The sequence below is a fragment of the Nerophis lumbriciformis genome, linkage group LG32 (genome assembly GCF_033978685.3).
Source record: "Nerophis lumbriciformis linkage group LG32, RoL_Nlum_v2.1, whole genome shotgun sequence".
In the NCBI taxonomy this organism is placed as follows: domain Eukaryota; kingdom Metazoa; phylum Chordata; class Actinopteri; order Syngnathiformes; family Syngnathidae; genus Nerophis; species Nerophis lumbriciformis.
Window position 1 is genome coordinate 23,806,589 of NC_084579.2, and position 21,639 is coordinate 23,828,227.

Genomic DNA, 21,639 nt, shown 5'->3' on the forward strand with positions numbered 1-21,639 from the left:
TTTTTGCTTTGTGCTATATGTATAACCAGGGGTCTCAGACACACTGCCCACACCTTTATGTGGAATTTGAAAGCTGGTGCGGCACGCGGGTTTCAATTGAATGGCGCTTGTCAGCGTCATGCGTGTCGTGATGGTACAGCATATAGCACCCACTACAGTCAGTGTGTCTGATCAGCCACAAGTTGTATGGGGCTTCCGCTTTGCTCACGTAGGTAACAGCAAGGCATACTTGCTCAACAAGGCAGCAAGGCAGCAAGGCATACTTGCTCAACAACCACACAGCTCACACTGACGGTATAAAAAAAAACTTTAACACTCTTACTAATAATGCGCCACACTGTGAACCCACACCAAACAAGAATGACAAACAAATTTCGGGAGAACATCTGCACCGTAACACAGCATAAACACAACAGGACAAATACCCAGAATCCCATGCAGCCCTAACTCTTCCGGGATACATTATACACCCCCCGCTACCAAACCCCGCCCAGTAGTAAGAGTGTTAAAGTTGTTTTATATGACCACCGTCAGTGTAACCTGTGTGGCTGTTGACCAAGTATGCTTTGCTGTCACGTACGTGTGCAAGCAAAAGATGTATATTGTATAACAAGTGTTGGGCTGGCACTCTGTTAATACAGATTATAGAGGGCGCCAAATGTTGTACCATCATGGCACGCCCTTATTATAGCCGTAAGGGTGAAAATTGGTGAATATTAATCCCGGGAGTTTTCTGCAGAGGCACTGAAATCCGGAAGTCTCACGGGAAAATTGGGGGGTTCAGCAAGTAAGCTGCTGAGCCGCATCAGAGTGATCAAAGAGCCGCATGCGGCTCCGGAGCCGCGGGTTGCCGACCCCTGACCTACCCTAATCAAAACTTAGATAAACACATTACTGTCTGAGCAACTAAGCTATTCAGTTGTGCACATTGAACCTACAAGCTGTGCTCTCTGAGAAGGGAATTATGATGATCGATCCTTCCTAAAAGGAAAAGAGACGGAAGTGTTTTTATGGTGCGTTCAAGTAGCGCTGAACAGAGTACGAAAGATATAAAGCCCGCCAGAAGTGATACATAATTTGAATAGCTTTTATTTTTCACGCACTTTTCATTTAAACAAATCTTATAGTGCTACAGTACAAACCAATATTTACAGTACAACAATAAAAGATTATCTATTAGAACAGATACAATACTAAGACTAAAACACTTCACAACACATTTAAAATAGTGTTTTTTCTAACAGTGTGTCTATTTATTTGAATTATATTTAAAAATATTTTTTTAGCACAATACAATACAATAATAAAAATTATAACCGTGATCATTTTGGTCACAATAACCGTGATATGACATTCTTATATCGCTACATCCCTACTGTATTAGTACACACATAATTATAGAATATATTTTACACCTGGTAGAACGAAAGGACATATGGAGACATTTTACCTTTGCAACGGGAGGTAACAAAATACATTGTAAACCCTGTGGCTACATTTCTTTCGGTAAAAATACAACCGACTTGAAGAGCCATCTGCAGGCTAATCATCTTGACATTTATGCAACAGTAAATAGGCCAAAACTAATATTTCCAAATGGCTCATACTGTACTGAATTACTGTTACTATTAAAGACAGTAGAGAAGGAACAAGTCTGCTTACGCAACCACTCTTTTGTAGTACCCATAGGTGAGCTTGCCCACCAATCTAGACTAAAACTAGATTGTTTCTTCATGTGACCATTTCAGTCATATATGACTCAATATATTTTTTTAAATGCTTAATTTCAGCTAAACACACAATAAGGTTAGTGTGGAATTATTGAAATATTCATGGAATGCATGTATTGTTGTAAATTTAGTTTTTGAGATGCTCTGCAATAACAAAATAATTAATAAAATGGCTTTCAAGACAACTTCAAATATACATTGTCTGTTATACGTTATATTTTAGTAGACAAAATTTACGGTGATTGTATTCGACTAAAACGCTTAAGAATTTAGTTGACGAAAACTAGACTAAAACTATAAATTAATTTAGTTGACTAAAATATGACTAAAACTAAAATAAACTTTTGTCAAAAGACTATGAGTAAAACTAAATTAAAAACAGCTGTCAAAATTAACACTGGCCGATGATATGATAAAATGGAAACTTAGTTGTTTAGCAAGTGTTAGAATGTTGGCAAAGTAAGACAATTTAATTATGTCACATGACACCAGAACATCCCGGCTGTTTGAGACAACTGGTAAGCAGAAAGCTCCTAAAACAGGGGTGTCAAACTCAAATACAGAGTGGGCCAAAATTTAAAACTGAACAAAGCTGCGGGCCAAAGTTGAACAAATTAACCTTTTAATAGGGACCCAAACAAGTTTTGCATTGAATATTGAGCAAGCAAGGCTTATATAACTTTATAGTGACATGCAAAATTGAGTTTCAAATAATAATTATAATAATTAAAAAATATCAATGGCATATCAAATACAATTTAAATAAAAATGTAATGCCTCTTTTCTATTCGCAGCCTTCTGAGGTAAATATCAACATTAACTTTTTCCACAGGCTAATAAATTTGAAAATAAAATAACAATGAATAAACCAACCATTCAGGACTTTAAACTGCTCAGTTTGCAACACACTGATCTAATCTGATGTTCCCAAGTCAGATACCTGCAATCTTTTCTTGGATGCTAGTTCATTAATGTCGGGGCTCAGGCTTTGAGCTGAGGCAACCTTCATTATCGAACGAAGGTGTTCATCAGTCATTATATCTCGTAGTCCACCCGGACCACAGTCTTGGGGGCGTGCCTTAAAGGCACTGCCTTTAACGTCGACTACGAGCTATCGTCACGTCCGCTTTTCATCCATTCTAACATCGTGCAGACCCAGTCATAAGATATGTGCGGCTTTTGTACACACACACACGTGAATGCAACGCATACTTCATCAACAGCAATACAGGTTACACTGACGGTGCCCGTATAAAAAACTTTAACACTGTTAGAAATATACGCCACACTGTGAATCCACACCAAACAAGAATGACAAACACATTTCGAGAGAACATCCGCACCGTAACACAACAAACACAACAGAACAAATACCTAGAATCCTTTGCTGAACTAAATCTTCCGGGACGCTACAAAATACACCCCCGCTACCACCAACCCCACATTAAAACATTACCAACAACACTAAATAGCAGTGGAAATGTGTAGTTACCCGTTAGATCCGGAGCCTGAAAATTACTAGCGCTAGCTCTTTAACATGGAGCATTCTCTCTTTCTATTGTATTTACGTTCCCATATAGCTAAACAATCTCTACTGCTCGCTAGTGTTAGCATATCTGAGTTATTGTGTAGAAATATGTGGAAACAACTACAAATGTACGCTTCATTCACTAATTGTGTTACAAAAAAGATCAATTAGAATAATACATAATGTTGGATATACAGAACATACAAACGCTTTATTTATTAAATCACAATTATTGAAATTCAACGATTTGGTGTATTTGCAAACAGCTTAAATTATGTACAAAGCAAACTATAACCTGCTACTACCAAAGAATGTACAACAATTCTTCTCAACAAAAGAAGAGAAATATAACCTTAGAGGAAAATCTAATTTAAGACATGTGTATGCTTGTACAACACTTAAAACTTTTAGTATATCAGCATGTGGAATTAAATTATGGAACGGATTAACCAAAGAGATGAAACAAAGCACCAATATGATTCAGTTTAAGAGACGGTTCAAACTACAAATGTTCACAAAGTACACCGAACAAGAATTATGATGAACATCTTGAAACCTTTTTTTTTTTTTATTGAGACAAAGATTATTTATGGATTTAATAATTGTATGCTTACTATGGTAAATTATTTATGTATTATTTATTTTGTACACTGTTCTGTTACAGAGAACAAGGACATTGGATACAATTGCTATGGTATGAAAAGGGGTAGGATTAAATAAGCTCTGCTTCTTCCTACTACTTTTAGGACATGCTGTAATGAAACAACTGGAATTGTGTGATGCATTACATTGTATTGTATGCATATTCAAAATTAACTGCAACTAAACTGAACTAAACTGAACATTATGATGAACATCTTGAACCTTTTTTTTTTGGATAATGATTCCATATCGAGACTATTTAATATGTGTTTCCTTATTATGGTATATTATCTGTTTATTATTTATATATATATATATATATATACAAACCCCGTTTCCATATGAGTTGGGAAATTGTGTTAGATGTAAATATAAACAGAATACAATGATTTGCAAATCATTTTCAACCCATATTCAGTTGAATATGCTACAAAGACAACATATTTGATGTTCAAACTGATAAACATTTTTTTTTGTGCAAATAATCATTAACTTTAGAATTTGATGCCAGCAACATGTGACAAAGAAGTTGGGAAAGGTGGCATTAAATACTGATTTGAAACATCCCACAGGTGAACAGGCAAATTGGGAACAGGTGGGTGCCATGATTGGGTATAAAAGTAGATTCCATGAAATGCTCAGTCATTCACAAACAAGGATGGGGCGAGGGTAACCACTTTGTCAACAAATGTGTGAGCAAATTGTTGAACAGTTTAAGAAAAAACTTTCTCAACCAGCTATTGCAAGGAATTTAGGGATTTCACCATCTACGGTCCGTAATATCATCAAATGGTTCAGAGAATCTGGAGAAATCACTGCACGTAAGCAGCTAAGCCCATGACCTTCGATCCCTCAGGCTGTACTGCAACAACAAGCGACATCAGTGTGTAAAGGATATCACCACATGGGCTCAAGAACACTTCAGAAACCCACTGTCAGTAACTACAGGTGATCGCTACATCTGTAAGTGCAGGTTAAAACTCTCCTATGCAAGGCGAAAACCGTTTATCAACAACACCCAGAAACGTCGTCGGCTTCGCTGGGCCTGAGCTCATCTAAGATGGACTGATACAAAGTGGAAAAGTGTTCTGTGGTCTGACGAGTCCATATTTCAAATTGTTTTTGGAAACTGTGGACGTCGTGTCCTCCGGACCAAAGAGGAAAAGAACCATTCAGATTGTTATAGGCGCAAAGTTGAAAAGCCAGCATCTGTGATGGTATGTATTAGTGCCCAAGACATGGGTAACTTACACATCTGTAATGGCGCCATTAATGCTGAAAGGTACATACAGGTTTTGGAGCAACATGTGTTGCCATCCAAGCAACGTTACCATGGACGTCCCTGCTTATTTCAGCAAGACAATGCCAAGCCACGTGTTACATCAACGTGGCTTCATAGTAAAAGAGTGCGGGTACTAGACTGGCCTGCCTGTAGTCTAGACCTGTCTCCCATTGAAAATGTGTGGCGCATTATGAAGCCTAAAATACCACAACGGAGACCCCCGGACTGTTGAACAACTTAAGCTGTACATCAAGCAAGAATGGGAAAGAATTCCACCTGAGAAGCTTAAAAAATGTGTCTCCTCAGTTCCCAAACGTTTACTGAGTGTTGTTAAAAGGAAAGGCCATGTAACACAGTGGTGAACATGCCCTTTCCCAACTACTTTGGCACGTGTTGCAGCCATGAAATTCTAAGTTAATTATTATTTGCAAAAAAATAAAATAAAGTTTATGAGTTTGAACATCAAATATCTTGTCTTTGTAGTGCATTCAATTGAATATGGGTTGAAAAGGATTTGCAAATCATTGTATTTCGTTTATATTTACATCTAACACAATTTCCCAACTCATATGGAAATGGGATTTGTATATATACATATTTATACACACACATATATATATATATATATATATATATATATATATATATATATATATATATATATATATATATATATATATATATATATATATATATATACATATATATATATATATATATATATATACATATATATATATATATATATATATATATATATATATATACACACACATACACACACATGTATATAAATATATTTATACATATATATGTGTATATATATATGTGTGTATATACAGGTAAAAGCCAGTAAATTAGAATATTTTGAAAAACTTGATTTATTTCAGTAATTGCATTCAAAAGGTGTAACTTGTACATTATATTTATTCATTGCACACAGACTGATGCATTCAAATGTTTATTTCATTTAATTTTGATGATTTGAAGGGGCAACAAATGAAAATCCAAAATTCCGTGTGTCACAAAATTAGAATATTACTTAAGGCTAATACAAAAAAGGGATTTTTAGAAATATTGGCCAACTGAAAAGTATGAAAATGAAAAATATGAGCATGTACAATACTCAATACTTGGTTGGAGCTCCTTTTGCCTCAATTACTGCGTTAATGCGGCGTGGCATGGAGTCGATGAGTTTCTGGCACTGCTCAGGTGTTATGAGAGCCCAGGTTGCTCTGATAGTGGCCTTCAACTCTTCTGCGTTTTTGGGTCTGGCATTCTGCATCTTCCTTTTCACAGTACCCCACAGATTTTCTATGGGGCTAAGGTCAGGGGAGTTGGCGGGCCAATTTAGAACAGAAATACCATGGTCCGTAAACCAGGCACGGGTAGATTTTGCGCTGTGTGCAGGCGCCAAGTCCTGTTGGAACTTGAAATCTCCATCTCCATAGAGCAGGTCAGCAGCAGGAAGCATGAAGTGCTCTAAAACTTGCTGGTAGACGGCTGCGTTGACCCTGGATCTCAGGAAACAGAGTGGACCGACACCAGCAGATGACATGGCACCCCAAACCATCACCCAACCATGCAAATTTTGCATTTCCTTTGGAAATCGAGGTCCCAGAGTCTGGAGGAAGACAGGAGAGGCACAGGATCCACGTTGCCTGAAGTCTAGTGTAAAGTTTCCACCATCAGTGATGGTTTGGGGTGCCATGTCATCTGCTGGTGTTGGTCCACTCTGTTTCCTGAGATCCAGGGTCAACGCAGCCGTCTACCAGCAAGTTTTAGAGCACTTCATGCTTCCTGCTGCTGACCTGCTCTATGGAGATGGAGATTTCAAGTTCCAACAGGACTTGGCGCCTGCACACAGCGCAAAATCTACCCGTGCCTGGTTTACGGACCATGGTATTTCTGTTCTAAATTGGCCCGCCAACTCCCCTGACCTTAGCCCCATAGAAAATCTGTGGGGTACTGTGAAAAGGAAGATGCAGAATGCCAGACCCAAAAACGCAGAAGAGTTGAAGGCCACTATCAGAGCAACCTGGGCTCTCATAACACCTGAGCAGTGCCAGAAACTCATCGACTCCATGCCACGCCGCATTAACGCAGTAATTGAGGCAAAAGGAGCTCCAACCAAGTATTGAGTATTGTACATGCTCATATTTTTCATTTTCATACTTTTCAGTTGGCCAATATTTCTAAAAATCCCTTTTTTGTATTAGCCTTAAGTAATATTCTAATTTTGTGACACACGGAATTTTGGATTTTCATTTGTTGCCACTTCAAATCATCAAAATTAAATGAAATAAACATTTGAATGCATCAGTCTGTGTGCAATGAATAAATATAATGTACAAGTTACACCTTTTGAATGCAATTACTGAAATAAATCAAGTTTTTCAAAATATTCTAATTTACTGGCTTTTACCTGTATATATATATAAATATATATATATATATATATATATATATATATATATATATATATATATATATATATATATATATATATATATATATACATACACATACTGTATATACAGTCGTGGTTTGATTGATTGATTGAAACTTTTATTAGTAGATTGCACAGTGAAGTACATATTCCATACAATTGACCACTAAATGGTAACACCCGAATACGTTTTTCAACTTGTTTAAGTCGGGGTCCATTTAAATTTATTAATTGGTGTGGTCAAACGTTTACATACACTTGTAAAGAACATAATGTCATGGCTGTCTTGAGTTTCCAATCATTTCTACAACTCTTACTTTTTTGTGATAGAGTGATTGGAGCAGAGCACATACTTGTTGGTCACAAAAAACATTCATGAAGTTTGGTTCTTTTATGAATTTATTATGGGTCTACTGAAAATGTGACCAAATCTGCTGGGTCAAAAGTATACATACAGCAATGTTAATATTTGGTTACACGTCCCTTTACAAGTTTCACTGCAATAAGGCGCTTTTGGTAGCCATCCACAAGCTTCTGGTTGAATTTTTGACCACTCCTCTTGACAAAATTGGTGCAGTTCAGCTAAATTTGTTGGTTTTCTGACATGGACTTGTTTCTTCAGCATTGTCCACACGTCAGGACTTTGGGAAGGCCATTCTAAAACCTTAATTCTAGCCTGATTTAGCCATTCCTTTACCACTTTTGACGTGTGTTTGCGGTCATTGTCCTGTTGGAAAACCCAACTGCGCCCAAGACCCAACCTGTGGGCTGATTTTAGGTTGTCCTGAAGAATTTGGAGGTAATCCTTCTTTTTCATTTACTCTCTGTAAAGCACCAATTCCATTGGCAGCAAAACAGGCCCAGAGCATAATAATACCACCACCATGCTTGACTGTAGGAATGGTGTTCCTGGGATTAAAGGCCTCACTTTTTCTCCTCCAAACACATTGCTGGGTATTGTGGCCAAACAGCTAAATTTTTGTTTCATCTGAACACAGAACTTTCCTCCAGAAGGTCTTATCTTTGTCCATGTGATGTCAGATGAAACACCACGCCTACCGTCAAGCATGGTGGTGATAGTATTATGCTCTGGGCCTGTTTTGATGCCGATGGAACTGGTGCTTTACAGAGAGTAAATGGGACAATAAAAAAGGAGGATTTTCTCAAAATTCTTCAGGACAACCTAAAATCATCAGCCCACAGGTTGGGTCTTGGGCGCAGTTGGGTGTTCCAACAGGACAATGACCGCAAACACACGTCAAAAGTGGTAAAGGAATGGCTAAATCAGGCTAGAATTAATGTTTTAGAATGGCCTTCCCAAAATCCTGACTTAAACGTGTGGACAATGCTGAAGAAACAAGTCCATGTCATAAAACCAACAAATTTAGCTGAACTGCACCAATGTTGTCAAGAGGAGTGGTCAAAAATTCAACCAGAAGCTTGCCAGAAGCTTGTGGATGGCTACCAAAAGCGCCTTATTGCAGTGAAACTCGCCAATGGACATGTAACCAAATATTAACATGGCTGTTTGTATACTTTTGTATACCCAGCAGATTTTGTCACATTTTCAGTAGACCCATAATAAATTCATAAAAGAACCAAACTTCATGAATGTTTTTTTGTGACAAACAAGTATGTGCTCCATTCACTCTATCACAAAAAATATGACTTTGACACAGCCATGACATTATGTTCTTTACAAGTCTTTACAACTTTTGACCACGACTGTATATATATATATATATATATATATATATATATATATATATATATATATATATATATATATATATATATATATACATATATATATATATATATATATATATATATATATATATATATATATATATATATATATATATATGTATATATACATACAAATATATACATACACATAGATATGTAATAATAATAAAAATGGATTAGATTTATATAGCGCTTTTCTATCGACGAGATACTCAAAGCGCTCACTGAGAAGTGAGAACCCATTATTCATTCACTCCACATTCACAGTTGGTAGTGGTAAGCTACATTTGTAGCCACAGCTGCCCTGGGGTAGACAGACGGAAGTGTGGCTGCCAATTTGCGCCTACGGTCCCTCCGATCACCACCTATCATTCATTCACCACTGTGAGCGGCACTGGGAACAAGGGTAAAGTGTCTTGCCCAAGGACACAACGGCAACGACTTGGATGGCCAGAGACGGGGAAGGAACCTGGAACCCTCCAGTTGCTGGCACAGCCGTTGTGCCCACCACGCTACGCCCTGTTAATACACATTTGAAGTGCACATACATGCAGAACTCATGTTAAATAAACAAGAAATACAATTATACAGGATGAAGGTTAGCTCTAATTTAATACTAACATACAATGGACCAGCTCATTTACAGGCTAACGAAAATCAGCAGAGCGAACTTGTATAAATGTTTCTCAAAGGAGATTTTAACAAAACACTTTTGACATGAAACAGCAAGTGCATTTCTACTAACAGGCATATATTCACCAAATTATGAAGAACACTGACCACAAAGTTTGCACTCCTCAATGAGTCACCTGCAGCACACACGCTACTGTGTGTGTGTGTGCATGCTGACTAACTACGGAAGCCCGTTGCTCAAACCTCATATTCTTAATTCTAAAACAAAAAAGATAGACCATGAGTTTATAAACATTTGACCTCGGGGCCCAACTTTTGCACTACAAAGAGGGCGGGGCCCACTCAAATTTTCACATTGAATTAATAATCAAATTATCTTGAAACCTACTTAGTTTATGTCCTTGTCAAATGATAGAAAAAACGTGTTAATCGCAAAGATTATTATTTATTTAATACATAAATCTTAGGCTTGGGTCAGGCTGATTAGAAAAATAAATACTAACCAAATATTCTGCATAAAAAAGGATTCATAAATAACCTTTTTTTTTTTTCTTTTTTTTTTACAGAAAATTATGTGCTAAAATAGATGAACTAAAATAATAATGAATTTGTTTCTTATCGTAGTGAAGTGAATTATATTTATATAGCCCTTTTCTCTAGTGACTCAAAGCACTTTACATAGTGAAACCCAATATCTAAGTTACACTTAAACCAGTGTGGGTGGCACTGGGAGCAGGTGGGTAAAGTGTCTTGCCCAAGGACACAACAGCAGTGACTAGGATGGCGGAAGCGGGGATCGAACCTGCAACCCTCAAGTTGCTGGCACGGCCGCTCTACCAACCGAGCTATACCGCCCCTGTCGTAACTGTCAATAAAATTAAAGTACAAATAAAAATACAACTTCACCACTTCAGTTATAATTTTTGCGTCAAAGAAACGTCTCTGTGACTTTAGCTCCAGACTTTTTCTGTTTGCTTGAGATTGTCATTACTGCCACAAGTGGTGGAACATTTAATTACAACTGAGTACCGCTGTGGCCCCTACGGACCACAGCTGAAAAACAGCAATTTTTTTGGCGTCTCTCAAAGGGGCACTCGCGGCCCAAAAGTAGGCTTTGGCTTTATGGTTAAGAACAACAAGGTGAAGTGTCACTAACTGTATTCCAAAACATAAAAAAACAACAACAACAAAACTTTTCTTTATGTTTTAATTGTTTGGGTTATGGATTTTTTTGTAGCGGCCTGCCATGGATACACTTTTTGTGATTATTAAAACATTTTTAAAACAACATTATAAAGCTACACATTTAATGAATTGTGTTTTCCCTGTATTGCATGTGTGGTTTAGATGTGGGGGTTTTGTGTGTTTTTTTTCCGATATTGCTGTGCGTTTCAAATTGGATGTGTTTTGGTGGTTTGATTGTGGACATTGCGGCGCGTTTGCCCATATTGACCACCCTATATATAGATTACATCCTACCTTTAGCAACAGTTTGCAGATCTCGTATTTGCCTTTAGCTGCAGCCTCATGAAGCGGTGTAAACTTCCACAGGTCAGCCACGTTGACCGAGGCGCCGTGTCTGACCAGCAGCTCAGCCACCTCGTAGTGACCGTACGAGCAGGCGTTATGGAGAGGAACTAGACCCCTGCAAAAGGATAGAACACTTTGAGGTCCCATTCATTTACAACAGTGATCTTGTAACATTGATCTTATACGCTGAAATTTACACTTAAATGCTTATTTTTATGACTTATTTGTCATACATACCCTTTGTCCTTGGCGTGCACATCAGCCCCGTGATGCAGCAGGTACTCCACCACCGATACTCTGTTGTAGCCAGCAGCAAAGTGGAGAGGGGTGGAGTGTCGTCCCTCCAGATCTCTGCAGTTCACATTCTGTGCCGTACACAGAGACTGCAGAGAAGGAATGGAAGATTTATGAGAGAACTCTTTGGATTTTTGAAATAAAGTAGAGGGCTGTTTGAAGAGTAAGGTGGCTCTCCCTGGAGAGGTGCCAGGAGACTTTAGCGGAGGGACAGCAGCTTGAGAAAAGTAAAGAAAAAATAATATTTTTTAAATCTGTTTGGTTAACTTTAGTTTTTAGAGTTTACAGTGAGAGAGTAAACAGTCTGGGGTGAACAGAAAACAAAAAATATTCTCCAGAAAAAAAGTTGTTCAGGGAGTAAGGATGGTAGGTTCATGGTTTCTTAATGTTCAACTGGAAAAGTATGAGAGATACAGTATCACAAACCCAAATATAAATGACACAAAATAGATAAAAAATATATTTAAACTATTTTTTTTGCACTTTCATTATTTCCTACCTATAATCTTTAATATACAATATGTCTCTGATAGTCACCCTCCTAAACATCTGATAGAATAACTATTTTTTATCATGACACACACACCAAAAGCCAGACACAGAACCAACCCATCCATTCATTTTCTACAGTTTGTCCCTTTTTGGGATCGCGGGGGCGCTGGAGCCCATCCCATCTGCACTTGGCGGAAGGCAGGGTACACACTGGGCAAGTCGCCACAATCATCCATTTTATTCTATTCCCTATGAAAAAGTAGGAATATTGTACAAAGGAACAACCACAGGCAAGAACAGGACAGAGAGTAACTTGCTTCCTCTGTCAAACCACCAAGATTGAGATAGTGTTCATTATGTCAAGTTGTATAAACCTAGGTTAAGCATAAATTCAAATACAGCCTGTAAAATTTCTGATTCATCCAGGTAATAGTACTCTTAGGGCATCGATTTTATCACAACTAGACTATTCAGGTTGATTGCAGTGAGACACTGCATCAGAAACATGGTTCACTGCTGTTGATGAAAATACTGTATCATAAATACAATTTTCCTTTTCCAGACCTAGTTAATGGACATCTTACTTAGCTTGACAAGAAGACGTGACAACTGTCTCTTTGAGCCATTAGAGCTTATTCTATCTGAAAAGGAAATAAATATTGTCGGCTGTCTTAGTAATCAATCGGAAGGTAGCTTTGTAAAAAAAAAAAAAAAAAAAGAAGGAAAAAAAAATCAATGCTGCAAATCTTTTTTTTTTGTACAAAAAAAAGACATTCAGCCAAAGCCTTTCAAAGCCCAAAAGGCAAAGTGAACATATACTAAATGTTAAAATGTCTGCAAAAAATACAAAATATATCTAACTAAACTACCTTGACTGTGTCTAAGTCTCCAGCTTTCGCAGCTTCCAGAAGTCTGTAGTCCACATCTGAGTTTCTTACTGGAACGTTCTCTGCAGAGAAGAACAGAAGAAAATGAGGCCAAATATTTCGATACACTTACAAAGAGTCTTTGACCATAAACAACATTGCTGATTTTCAAACTAGACTAAGGGTAGCAAGAAAACAGGCAATGCAAAAAGCTGGAGACAATGAACTATAATACTGCAGCTTCCAGAGCAAAGGCATAGCAACCAGCAAAAGTTAGCAAGTTTATTTGTGTGATATTCTTGTTGTTCATCATCAAATGTTTATAAACTACAACGTATGAAATTGCTCAACCAGTGACTAGAGCCCTATAGTATCTATTCAGTATGCTTTGAGCACCAATGGAATCGTATCGATAGGTAATGGTGTTAAAAGGGTCAGAAAATCTGCTAAAGGAAGGCGACAATGCAAAATAACTACATTTTATGTGTACATACCGAGTGATGTTTCCACCCACAAGAAACTGATGAGATAGCTCCTTTTGCCCTAAAACTAATAACCAAACTGGATTGTCACTATGACAAATTCCTTCCTGATTATCTCTAATTGCCAGAAGTGCATGACAACAAAAGCACTGCAAATACACACCTACAGAAATACCCAAACCCTACCAGTGAGTATCTGCTGAACAGCCTCATTTCCCATCTGAGCAGCAGTGATGCCCTGCAGCGATACCAGTGAGGCATCTGCTCCGTATCCTAGCAACAGCCTGCAGGTCTGCAGATGGCCTGCCATTGCTGCGCGGTGTAAGGCCGTCTGACCCAGTGTGTCCAATGCGTTCACCTGCAAACACTTCGGAATTCAATTTTTTGTAGTATAACGGCCCTTGAATATCTTTTTGTCAAAGATGAAAATAAACAATACAACTGTTGAAGAACTTGTGCTATAATTACCAGTAACATATAATTGTACTTCAATATCAGAATTTCCTTTTTAAGAACTAACACAAGCGGAAAAAAATGCAGTAGACAAACTGAATTCGATTATTTAGCATGAACGCTACTTAAATAGGGTTGCCAAACATCCTTTGAAACACAGAATCATCCCGTATTCAGAAACAAAAGTATGCGTTCCGTATTGAGCTTTCAAGGGACACACTTTCTCCAGTATTTTTATTAAGTAAGTGGCCAACAGAGCCACTTACAAACCAGGGTTGGTGCGCCCTGTAGAAGAAAAAGGTAAATCATGACGTCACACGCCAGTTTTGATACGGCAGTTTGGCACAGGGAGCAGTCATCTTGTCAGTGCAGCGGATAACTAAACTAAGTGTATAAAAGTTAAAAAAATAAGTGTTCTGCTCTTTATGGTTGCAATAAGCGCAATATTTATGTGAGAGTGTTTGTTTCGTCACTAAATGCAGTTGGTCCGAGTTTGAGCACACGTCGTCATTCAATGAGAATATTACACATCCAGTTTGGACCCTTCGGTAGGAAAAGAGCAGTCTGTGGCAAGTTAAAACTATTAGTGGCATGTAATTTATTCCACTTTAATGTGCACTTCATTCACTAACGGTGTTACAAAAAAGATCAATTAGAATAATACACAATGTTGGAAATAGATAACATACAAACCCTTTATTTATTGAATCAATCAATTGAAATTCAACGACTTAGTGCATTTGCAAACAGCTAAAATGATGTACAAAACAAACTATAACCTGCTCCCCAAGAAGGTACAACAATTCTTCTCAACAAAAGAAAAAAAATATAACCTTAGAGGAAAATCTAATTCAAAACATTTGTATGCACGTAGAACACTTAAAGGAGCCATATGTAATAATTTAATGTCAAGTCATCATTAAATGGCCCTGATATGTCAAAAGGCATTAATAAATCATGTTATTTTCATATGCTCATTTCAAAATTTGATTTACTGCCCTGAAATCCTATTATGTTTTCATTTTAATTTCAATGTTGAAGTAGTAACATTCAAGGGCGGTATAGCTCGGTTGGTAGAGTGGCCGTACCAGCAACATGAGGATTCCAGGTTCGATCCCCGCTTCCACCATCCTAGTCACTGTCGTTGTGTCCTTGGGCAAGACACTTTACCCACCTGCTCCCAGTGCCACCCACACTGGTTTAAATGTAACTTAGATATTGGGTTTCACTATGTAAAACGCATTGAGTCACGAGAAAAAAGCGCTATATAAATATAATTCACTTCACTTCACTTCACTTCATGTCGATGTCCGTGAGTGTGTCACATCCAGGTTGCCAGATACAGGTTGTCTAGCTACTGCCACTGGTAAAGTTACTAAACATGTCAGACCTTAGTAAATCCAAAAGGCCTCGTTACGATTCTCAACTTATTAATGACAAACCCAAAAACAAAACGAGGATCTGTATCGGGATGCCTTTGAAAGATGGAGACGATTGAAGGCAGAGAAGATTTTTTCATCTGACACCAAACTTGTTAATGTATGTAAAAACTATATTGTCCAATACAGTCTATGATCTTGTCTAACAAAGCTAGTATGTTCGTGCAACGAATGCTTAGCATGCTAGCCCGGTCAATGACACATCAAAATATAGTATATCGACATACAGGCTAACGGGCATATATTTCCCCTGTTAGCCTGTATGTCGATGTGTAATCCAACAGAAAGGGCAAAATATATTTTCGACAAATAAAACCTATGTGGATATGGGTAGTGTCAGTGCCTATTTCGTTCTCAATATGCTGATACGCTGAGGAAATGGGTTCCAACATTAGCACGGCTGTCATGGCAATGTGAAACATATGGAGACAGCCAAATCACATGATAAAGTAATTCCTCATTTGTGTTTGCATATTGCAAAGTTGTACCAAGTTATATGGCAATCTGAAACGATTGAAAAAGTAGCCTATAGGCATAGCTTGGTAAAATGTCTCCTCTTTAGTTTTGGGCGTACATTAGGCTGTTAAGCATGCTCTACTTATTTTCACCAGTGTAACCATTGCTAGCGTTGGTTGTAGTTCGTTTTAGTCTTTGTTTTCTGATAGTGCTGACAATAACCATATAATTGCCATTTGTTGTGATATTGTACGCAGGCATGATATACTTTTTCCTGAAAATAGCCTAATTCTGTGTAAAATGTGTTGGTTGGAGATTTGTTATTGACAAAACTCTTGTCTGTTCAGCTATTATGGTCCTAGCACTTCAACCCCTAGTAAGAGGCAGTGGAAGTTTAAAGTTCCTTGGAGTAGCCCAGTCGATCAAGCTGGTTTCGGCTGCATATCTGGAAACCTCAGTCAGAGAGAGGGGGAGGGCACTACAGAATTTTGATCGTCATTGCAGTACCATTTCTGGACAGATTTTTACATATGGCTCCTTTAAGACGATTACCATATCAGTATGTGGAATTAAATTATATAATAGATTAAGCAAATAAAAAAAAAAGCAATATTATGATTAAGTTTAACAGACTATTCACAAAGTACAAAGAAGAACAATTAGCATACATATCTTGAACCCGTTTTTTTTTTTTAAAGAGATAATGATTATTTATGTTTTTAATATTTGTTTACTTACATATGGTATATTAATTTGTTTATTATTTATTCATTCACTTTCTTGTTACAGAGAACAAAGACATGGGATAAAACTGCTATGATATGAAAAGGGGTAGGATTAAATAAGCTCTGCTTAAATATGTGATGCATTACATCGTAATTGTATTGTAGGCAGGTTTTTTAAATAAACTGAACTGCACTGAGCTATGATTGTGTGTGTGATGCTTTTATTTAATGACAAATTACAGAAAATAGCATAAAGACAAGAAGAGATCTCCTTTATATATAAAACACAATTTATTTGTTGCCAGTCATATTAATGAAACAAATATCTCACCACTCTTTTTGCCAAAATAGTTTTCATAGTAATGAAAGTTGGAAACCTCCTCTATCATAAAGCTGAACACTGAATTTATTCTGGTTTAAGTTAAGCACGACGGACTCCTGTTAAAGAAACGTGTATTTATATTATGTCAAGGTAAGCAGGAAGTATTTCTATTTAAGACAAGGGAAAACAAAAATGTGCAATCAATTCTTACTATACTTACTGTCACAGAGTTTTAAGCAAATCAATGACTTGCAGTTCAGTAAAACATTTAGAACGTGTTCCCGTCTGACATTCTGACTACAAAATTGCATTTGTATCCAAATATTAGGGTATTTTCTTAAGCAAATTTTATTTATGCAAGCAAATAATAACCTGTGATTAATCATGATTAATCATAGATCTAAAGTGTGATAAATCAGATTAAAACATGTAGTCACTCGACAGCCCTAATATATACATTAGAGACATCCGATAATATCGGACTGCCGATATTATCGCCCGATAAATGCTTTAAAATGTAATATCGGAAATTATCGGTATGGGTTTCAAAATTATCGGTATCGGTTTCAAAAAGTAAAATGTATGACTTTTTAAAACGCCGCTGTGTACACGGACGTAGGGAGAAGTACAGAGCGCCAATAAACCTTAAAGGCACTGCCTTTGCGTGCCGGCCCAGTCACATAATATATACGGCTTTTCACACACACAAGTGAATGCAACGCATACTTGGTCAACAACCATACAGGTCACACTGAGGGTGGCCGTATAAACAACTTTAACACTGTTACAAATATGCGCCACACTGTGAACCCACACCAAACAAGAATGACAAACACATTTCGGGAGAACATCTGCACCGTAACACAACATAAACACAACAGAACAAATACCCAGAACCCCTTGCAGCACTAACTCTTCCGGGACGCTACAATATAAATGTGTAAATCGGAAATAAAAACAAAATACAATGATTTGATTTGAAGCACTTTGGAGCATTTAGACTGGCAAAAAAAATCAAATCCGTGTCACTTGAGAGCAAAAAAAATATATACAATACAATCACAATATCACTGTGAAAAAGTATAAAACACCAAACCAGTGAAGTTGGCACGTTGTGTAATTTGTAAATAAAAACACAATACAATGATTTGCAAATCCTTTTCAACCTATATTCAATTGAATAGACTGCAAAGACAAGATACTTAACGTTCGAACTGGTAAATTTTGTTATTTTTTGCAAACAATAGCCCATTTGGAATTTGATGCCTGCAACATGTTTTAAAAAAGCTGGCACAAGTGGCAAAAAAGACTAAGAAAGTTGAGGAATGCTCATCAAACACTTATTTGGCACATCCCACAGGTGGACAGGCTAATGGGAACAGGTGGGTATCATGATTGGGTATAAAAGCAGCTTTCGTGAAATGCTCAGTCATTCACAAACAAGGATGGGGCGAGGGTCACTACTTTGTGAACAAATGTGTGAGCAAATTGTCCAACAGTTTAAGAACAACATTTCTCAACGAGCTATTGCAAGGAATTTAGAGAATTCACCATCTACGGTCTGTAATATCATCAAAAGGTTCAGAGAATCTGGAGAAATTACTGCACGTACGCGGCAATGCCCGTGACCTTCAGTGTGTAAAGAATAGCACCACAGAGGCTCGCTCAGGAACATTTCAGAAAACCACTGTCAGTAACTACAGTTCATCGCTACATCTATAAGTGCAAGTTAAAACTCTATTATGCAAAGCCAATGCCATTTATCAACAACACCCAGAAACGTCCCCGGCTTCGCTGGGCCCGAGCTCATTTAAGATGAACTGATGCAAAGTAGAAAAGTGTTCTGTTGTCTGACGAGTCCACATTTCAAATTGTTTTTGGAAACTATGGACTTCGTGTCCTGCGAACCATAGAGGAAAAGAACCATCCGGACTGTTCTAGGTGCAAAGTTCAAAAGCCAGCATCTGTGATGGTATGGGGGTGTATTAGTGCCAAAGGCATGAGTAACTTACACTTACATCTGTGAAGGCACCATTAATGCTGAAAGGTATATACAGGTTTTGGAGCAACATATGTTGCCATCCATCCATCCATCCATCCATCCATCCATCCATCGTCTTTTTCATGGACGCCCCTGCTTATTTCAGCAAGACAATGCCATTATGCCACATTATGAAGCCTAAAATACGACAACGGAGACCCCGGACTGTTGAACAACTTAAGCTGTACATCGAGCAAGAATGGGAAACAATTCCTGAAAAGCTTAAAAAATGGTCTCCTCAGTTACCAAACGTTCCCAACGAGTGTTGTTAAAAGGAAAGGCCATGTAACACAGCGGTAAAAATGCCCCTGTGCCAACTCTTTTGCAATGTGTTTCTGCCATTAAATTCTAAGTTAATGATTATTTTCATCAGTTTGAACATTAAATATCTTGTTTTTGCAGTGTATTTAATTGAATATAAGTTGAAAAAGACCTGCAAATCATTGTATTCTGTTTTTATTTACGATTTACACAACGTACCAACTTCACTGGTTTTGGGTTTTGTATGTATATACATATATACACCTACATACACACACATATATACACACACACACATAATGTATGTATGTATATATATATATATATATATATATATATATATATATATATATATATATACATACATACATACATACATTAATATAGAGAATATTATGGGGGTTATACAAAGCACATAGAAATTGTAACTCTGTAAAAGGTGGGAGTAAAGCAAACAAAGCTGATAAAAGGCACAAATTCAGGAACAAAAATTTACCTTGGCACCATGTTTCTGAAGCACCTCCATAATGTCATTATGAGCTCGCTCAGCAGCCACATGGAGAGGTGTCATTAAACTACAAGAGAGGGAAACATAGGAAGATGTTATGTTTTCAACAATGGTTATTTGTGGCAAAGCAAGAGTGTCACTGTAACTGCAGCATTTTTTATGCTCAAACATTTGAGGCACCATTGCTATATGTCAGAGCAAAAACCAGATTGGATGATATTTGTGGTATTTGCTAAGAAAAATCAGTGCTATTACTGGGCAGCACTTACTCTTTGTTCTTCTCATTGACATTGGCTCCTTTTCGTAATAACAGCTCTGTCACCTGTTTCCTCTTGGGGTGTGGAGATGCAACTGCACAATGCTAAAAACAAACACACACACACACACACACACACACACACACACACACACACACACACACACACACACACACACACACACACACACACAAACATTTTATCTACTGTAAGTACAACCCTGCAGCTACTTAAAAAAAAATCAGTGCATGTTCATGCTTCCTAAATGCCTTACCAGTGCTGTCTCATGTGTGTGAGGGTGTTTAAAGTTGATGATCTCCAGCGCCAGGCTCCTCTTCGCCTTGGCCATGTCAGCTTCCCGAGCAGCTTGAAGCAGTGAATGGCCCTTAAACTCATCTTCACACACAGACACACAAATAAAATGTTAACATGTCAGCTGAATTAAAAAGACTGCCATGGTTTTCTTGTAACTCAGACTAACATTTGAATTCATCTGACTTGCGAATCTAAGGAGTGCAAAATAGTAAAACCCAAGACAAATGAGCATTTAAAAAGTTCAGACAAATCATATTTTCAGATTGCAATGATACTGCAGGGTACTGTAATTTCAAAAACATGACTTTTAAGTTCTGTGAGAGGGCCAACAAAAGAAGAAACATGTCATACCCATGGCCCAAAACATTACAAACAACCTACTGGGGACGGCGTGGCGCAGTTGGGAGAGTGGCCGTGCCAGCAACCTGAGGGTTCCTGGTTCAATCCTCACCTTCTACCAACCTCGTCACATCCGTTGTGTCCTTGAGCAAGACACTTCACCCTTGCTCCTGATGGGTCATGGTTAGGGCCTTGCATGGCAGCTCCCGCCATCAGTGTGTGAATGTGTGTGTGAATGGGTGAATGTGGAAATAGTGTCAAAGCGCTTTGGTAGAAAAGCGCTATACCCATTTACCATTACCATTTACTATGAAGCATCATAAGCTTCCAACCTACATAAAATACAGGTATGTGTTGGTTAAACTATGCAATCAATTAATTAATAAAAGTAATTGAAAGATGCAAACAGGTACAGCTACACCCTCAAGTAGTACTACTTGTTTTTGGAAATGTGCTCTTTTGACACTTGTTTTACTTGATACTTGCAATATTTTTCAAAACAAACGTTATTCAGGACACTGACAGTTGCCCTTCTTTCTATGAGCAGACTACACTTCTAGGTTTCTTCGTGTTCAGTGGCCAAAAAACTGTACTTGGCATGTAAATAAGTGGTGTGCTTACATGAGAGCCTCTCCTTCAGCTCAGGTGTAGGCGCCATGTCCACAGAGCTCTTGCTGTGGCAGTTGAGCAAGGTCGGGTCAGCCCCATGGCTCAGCAGCAGGGAGCATACCTCCACACGATTTTTGGATGCTGCTTCATGGAGTGGGGTGAACTGCCACAGGTCCATGGCGTTTACACAGGCACCATGCTGGAAAGAAATACGACAACGTCCGAAGAAAAATGCAA

At 37.8% G+C, this 21,639-nt stretch overlaps 1 protein-coding gene across 1 annotated transcript in view; it reads right to left on the reverse strand.

Annotated features, from left to right (window-relative positions):
* LOC133574480 (poly [ADP-ribose] polymerase tankyrase-1-like) overlaps positions 1-21,639 on the reverse strand; it is a 309,074-nt gene that overhangs the window by 60,581 nt on the left and 226,854 nt on the right. The window contains exons 9-16 of the mRNA XM_061926639.2: positions 21,415-21,601; positions 20,414-20,535; positions 20,152-20,243; positions 19,871-19,949; positions 13,864-14,035; positions 13,199-13,278; positions 11,781-11,926; positions 11,493-11,658 (exon numbers count right to left, since the gene is read on the reverse strand). Of these exons, the coding sequence (XP_061782623.1) occupies positions 11,493-11,658; positions 11,781-11,926; positions 13,199-13,278; positions 13,864-14,035; positions 19,871-19,949; positions 20,152-20,243; positions 20,414-20,535; positions 21,415-21,601 (1,044 nt within the window). The remainder of the gene's footprint in view (positions 1-11,492; positions 11,659-11,780; positions 11,927-13,198; positions 13,279-13,863; positions 14,036-19,870; positions 19,950-20,151; positions 20,244-20,413; positions 20,536-21,414; positions 21,602-21,639) is intronic.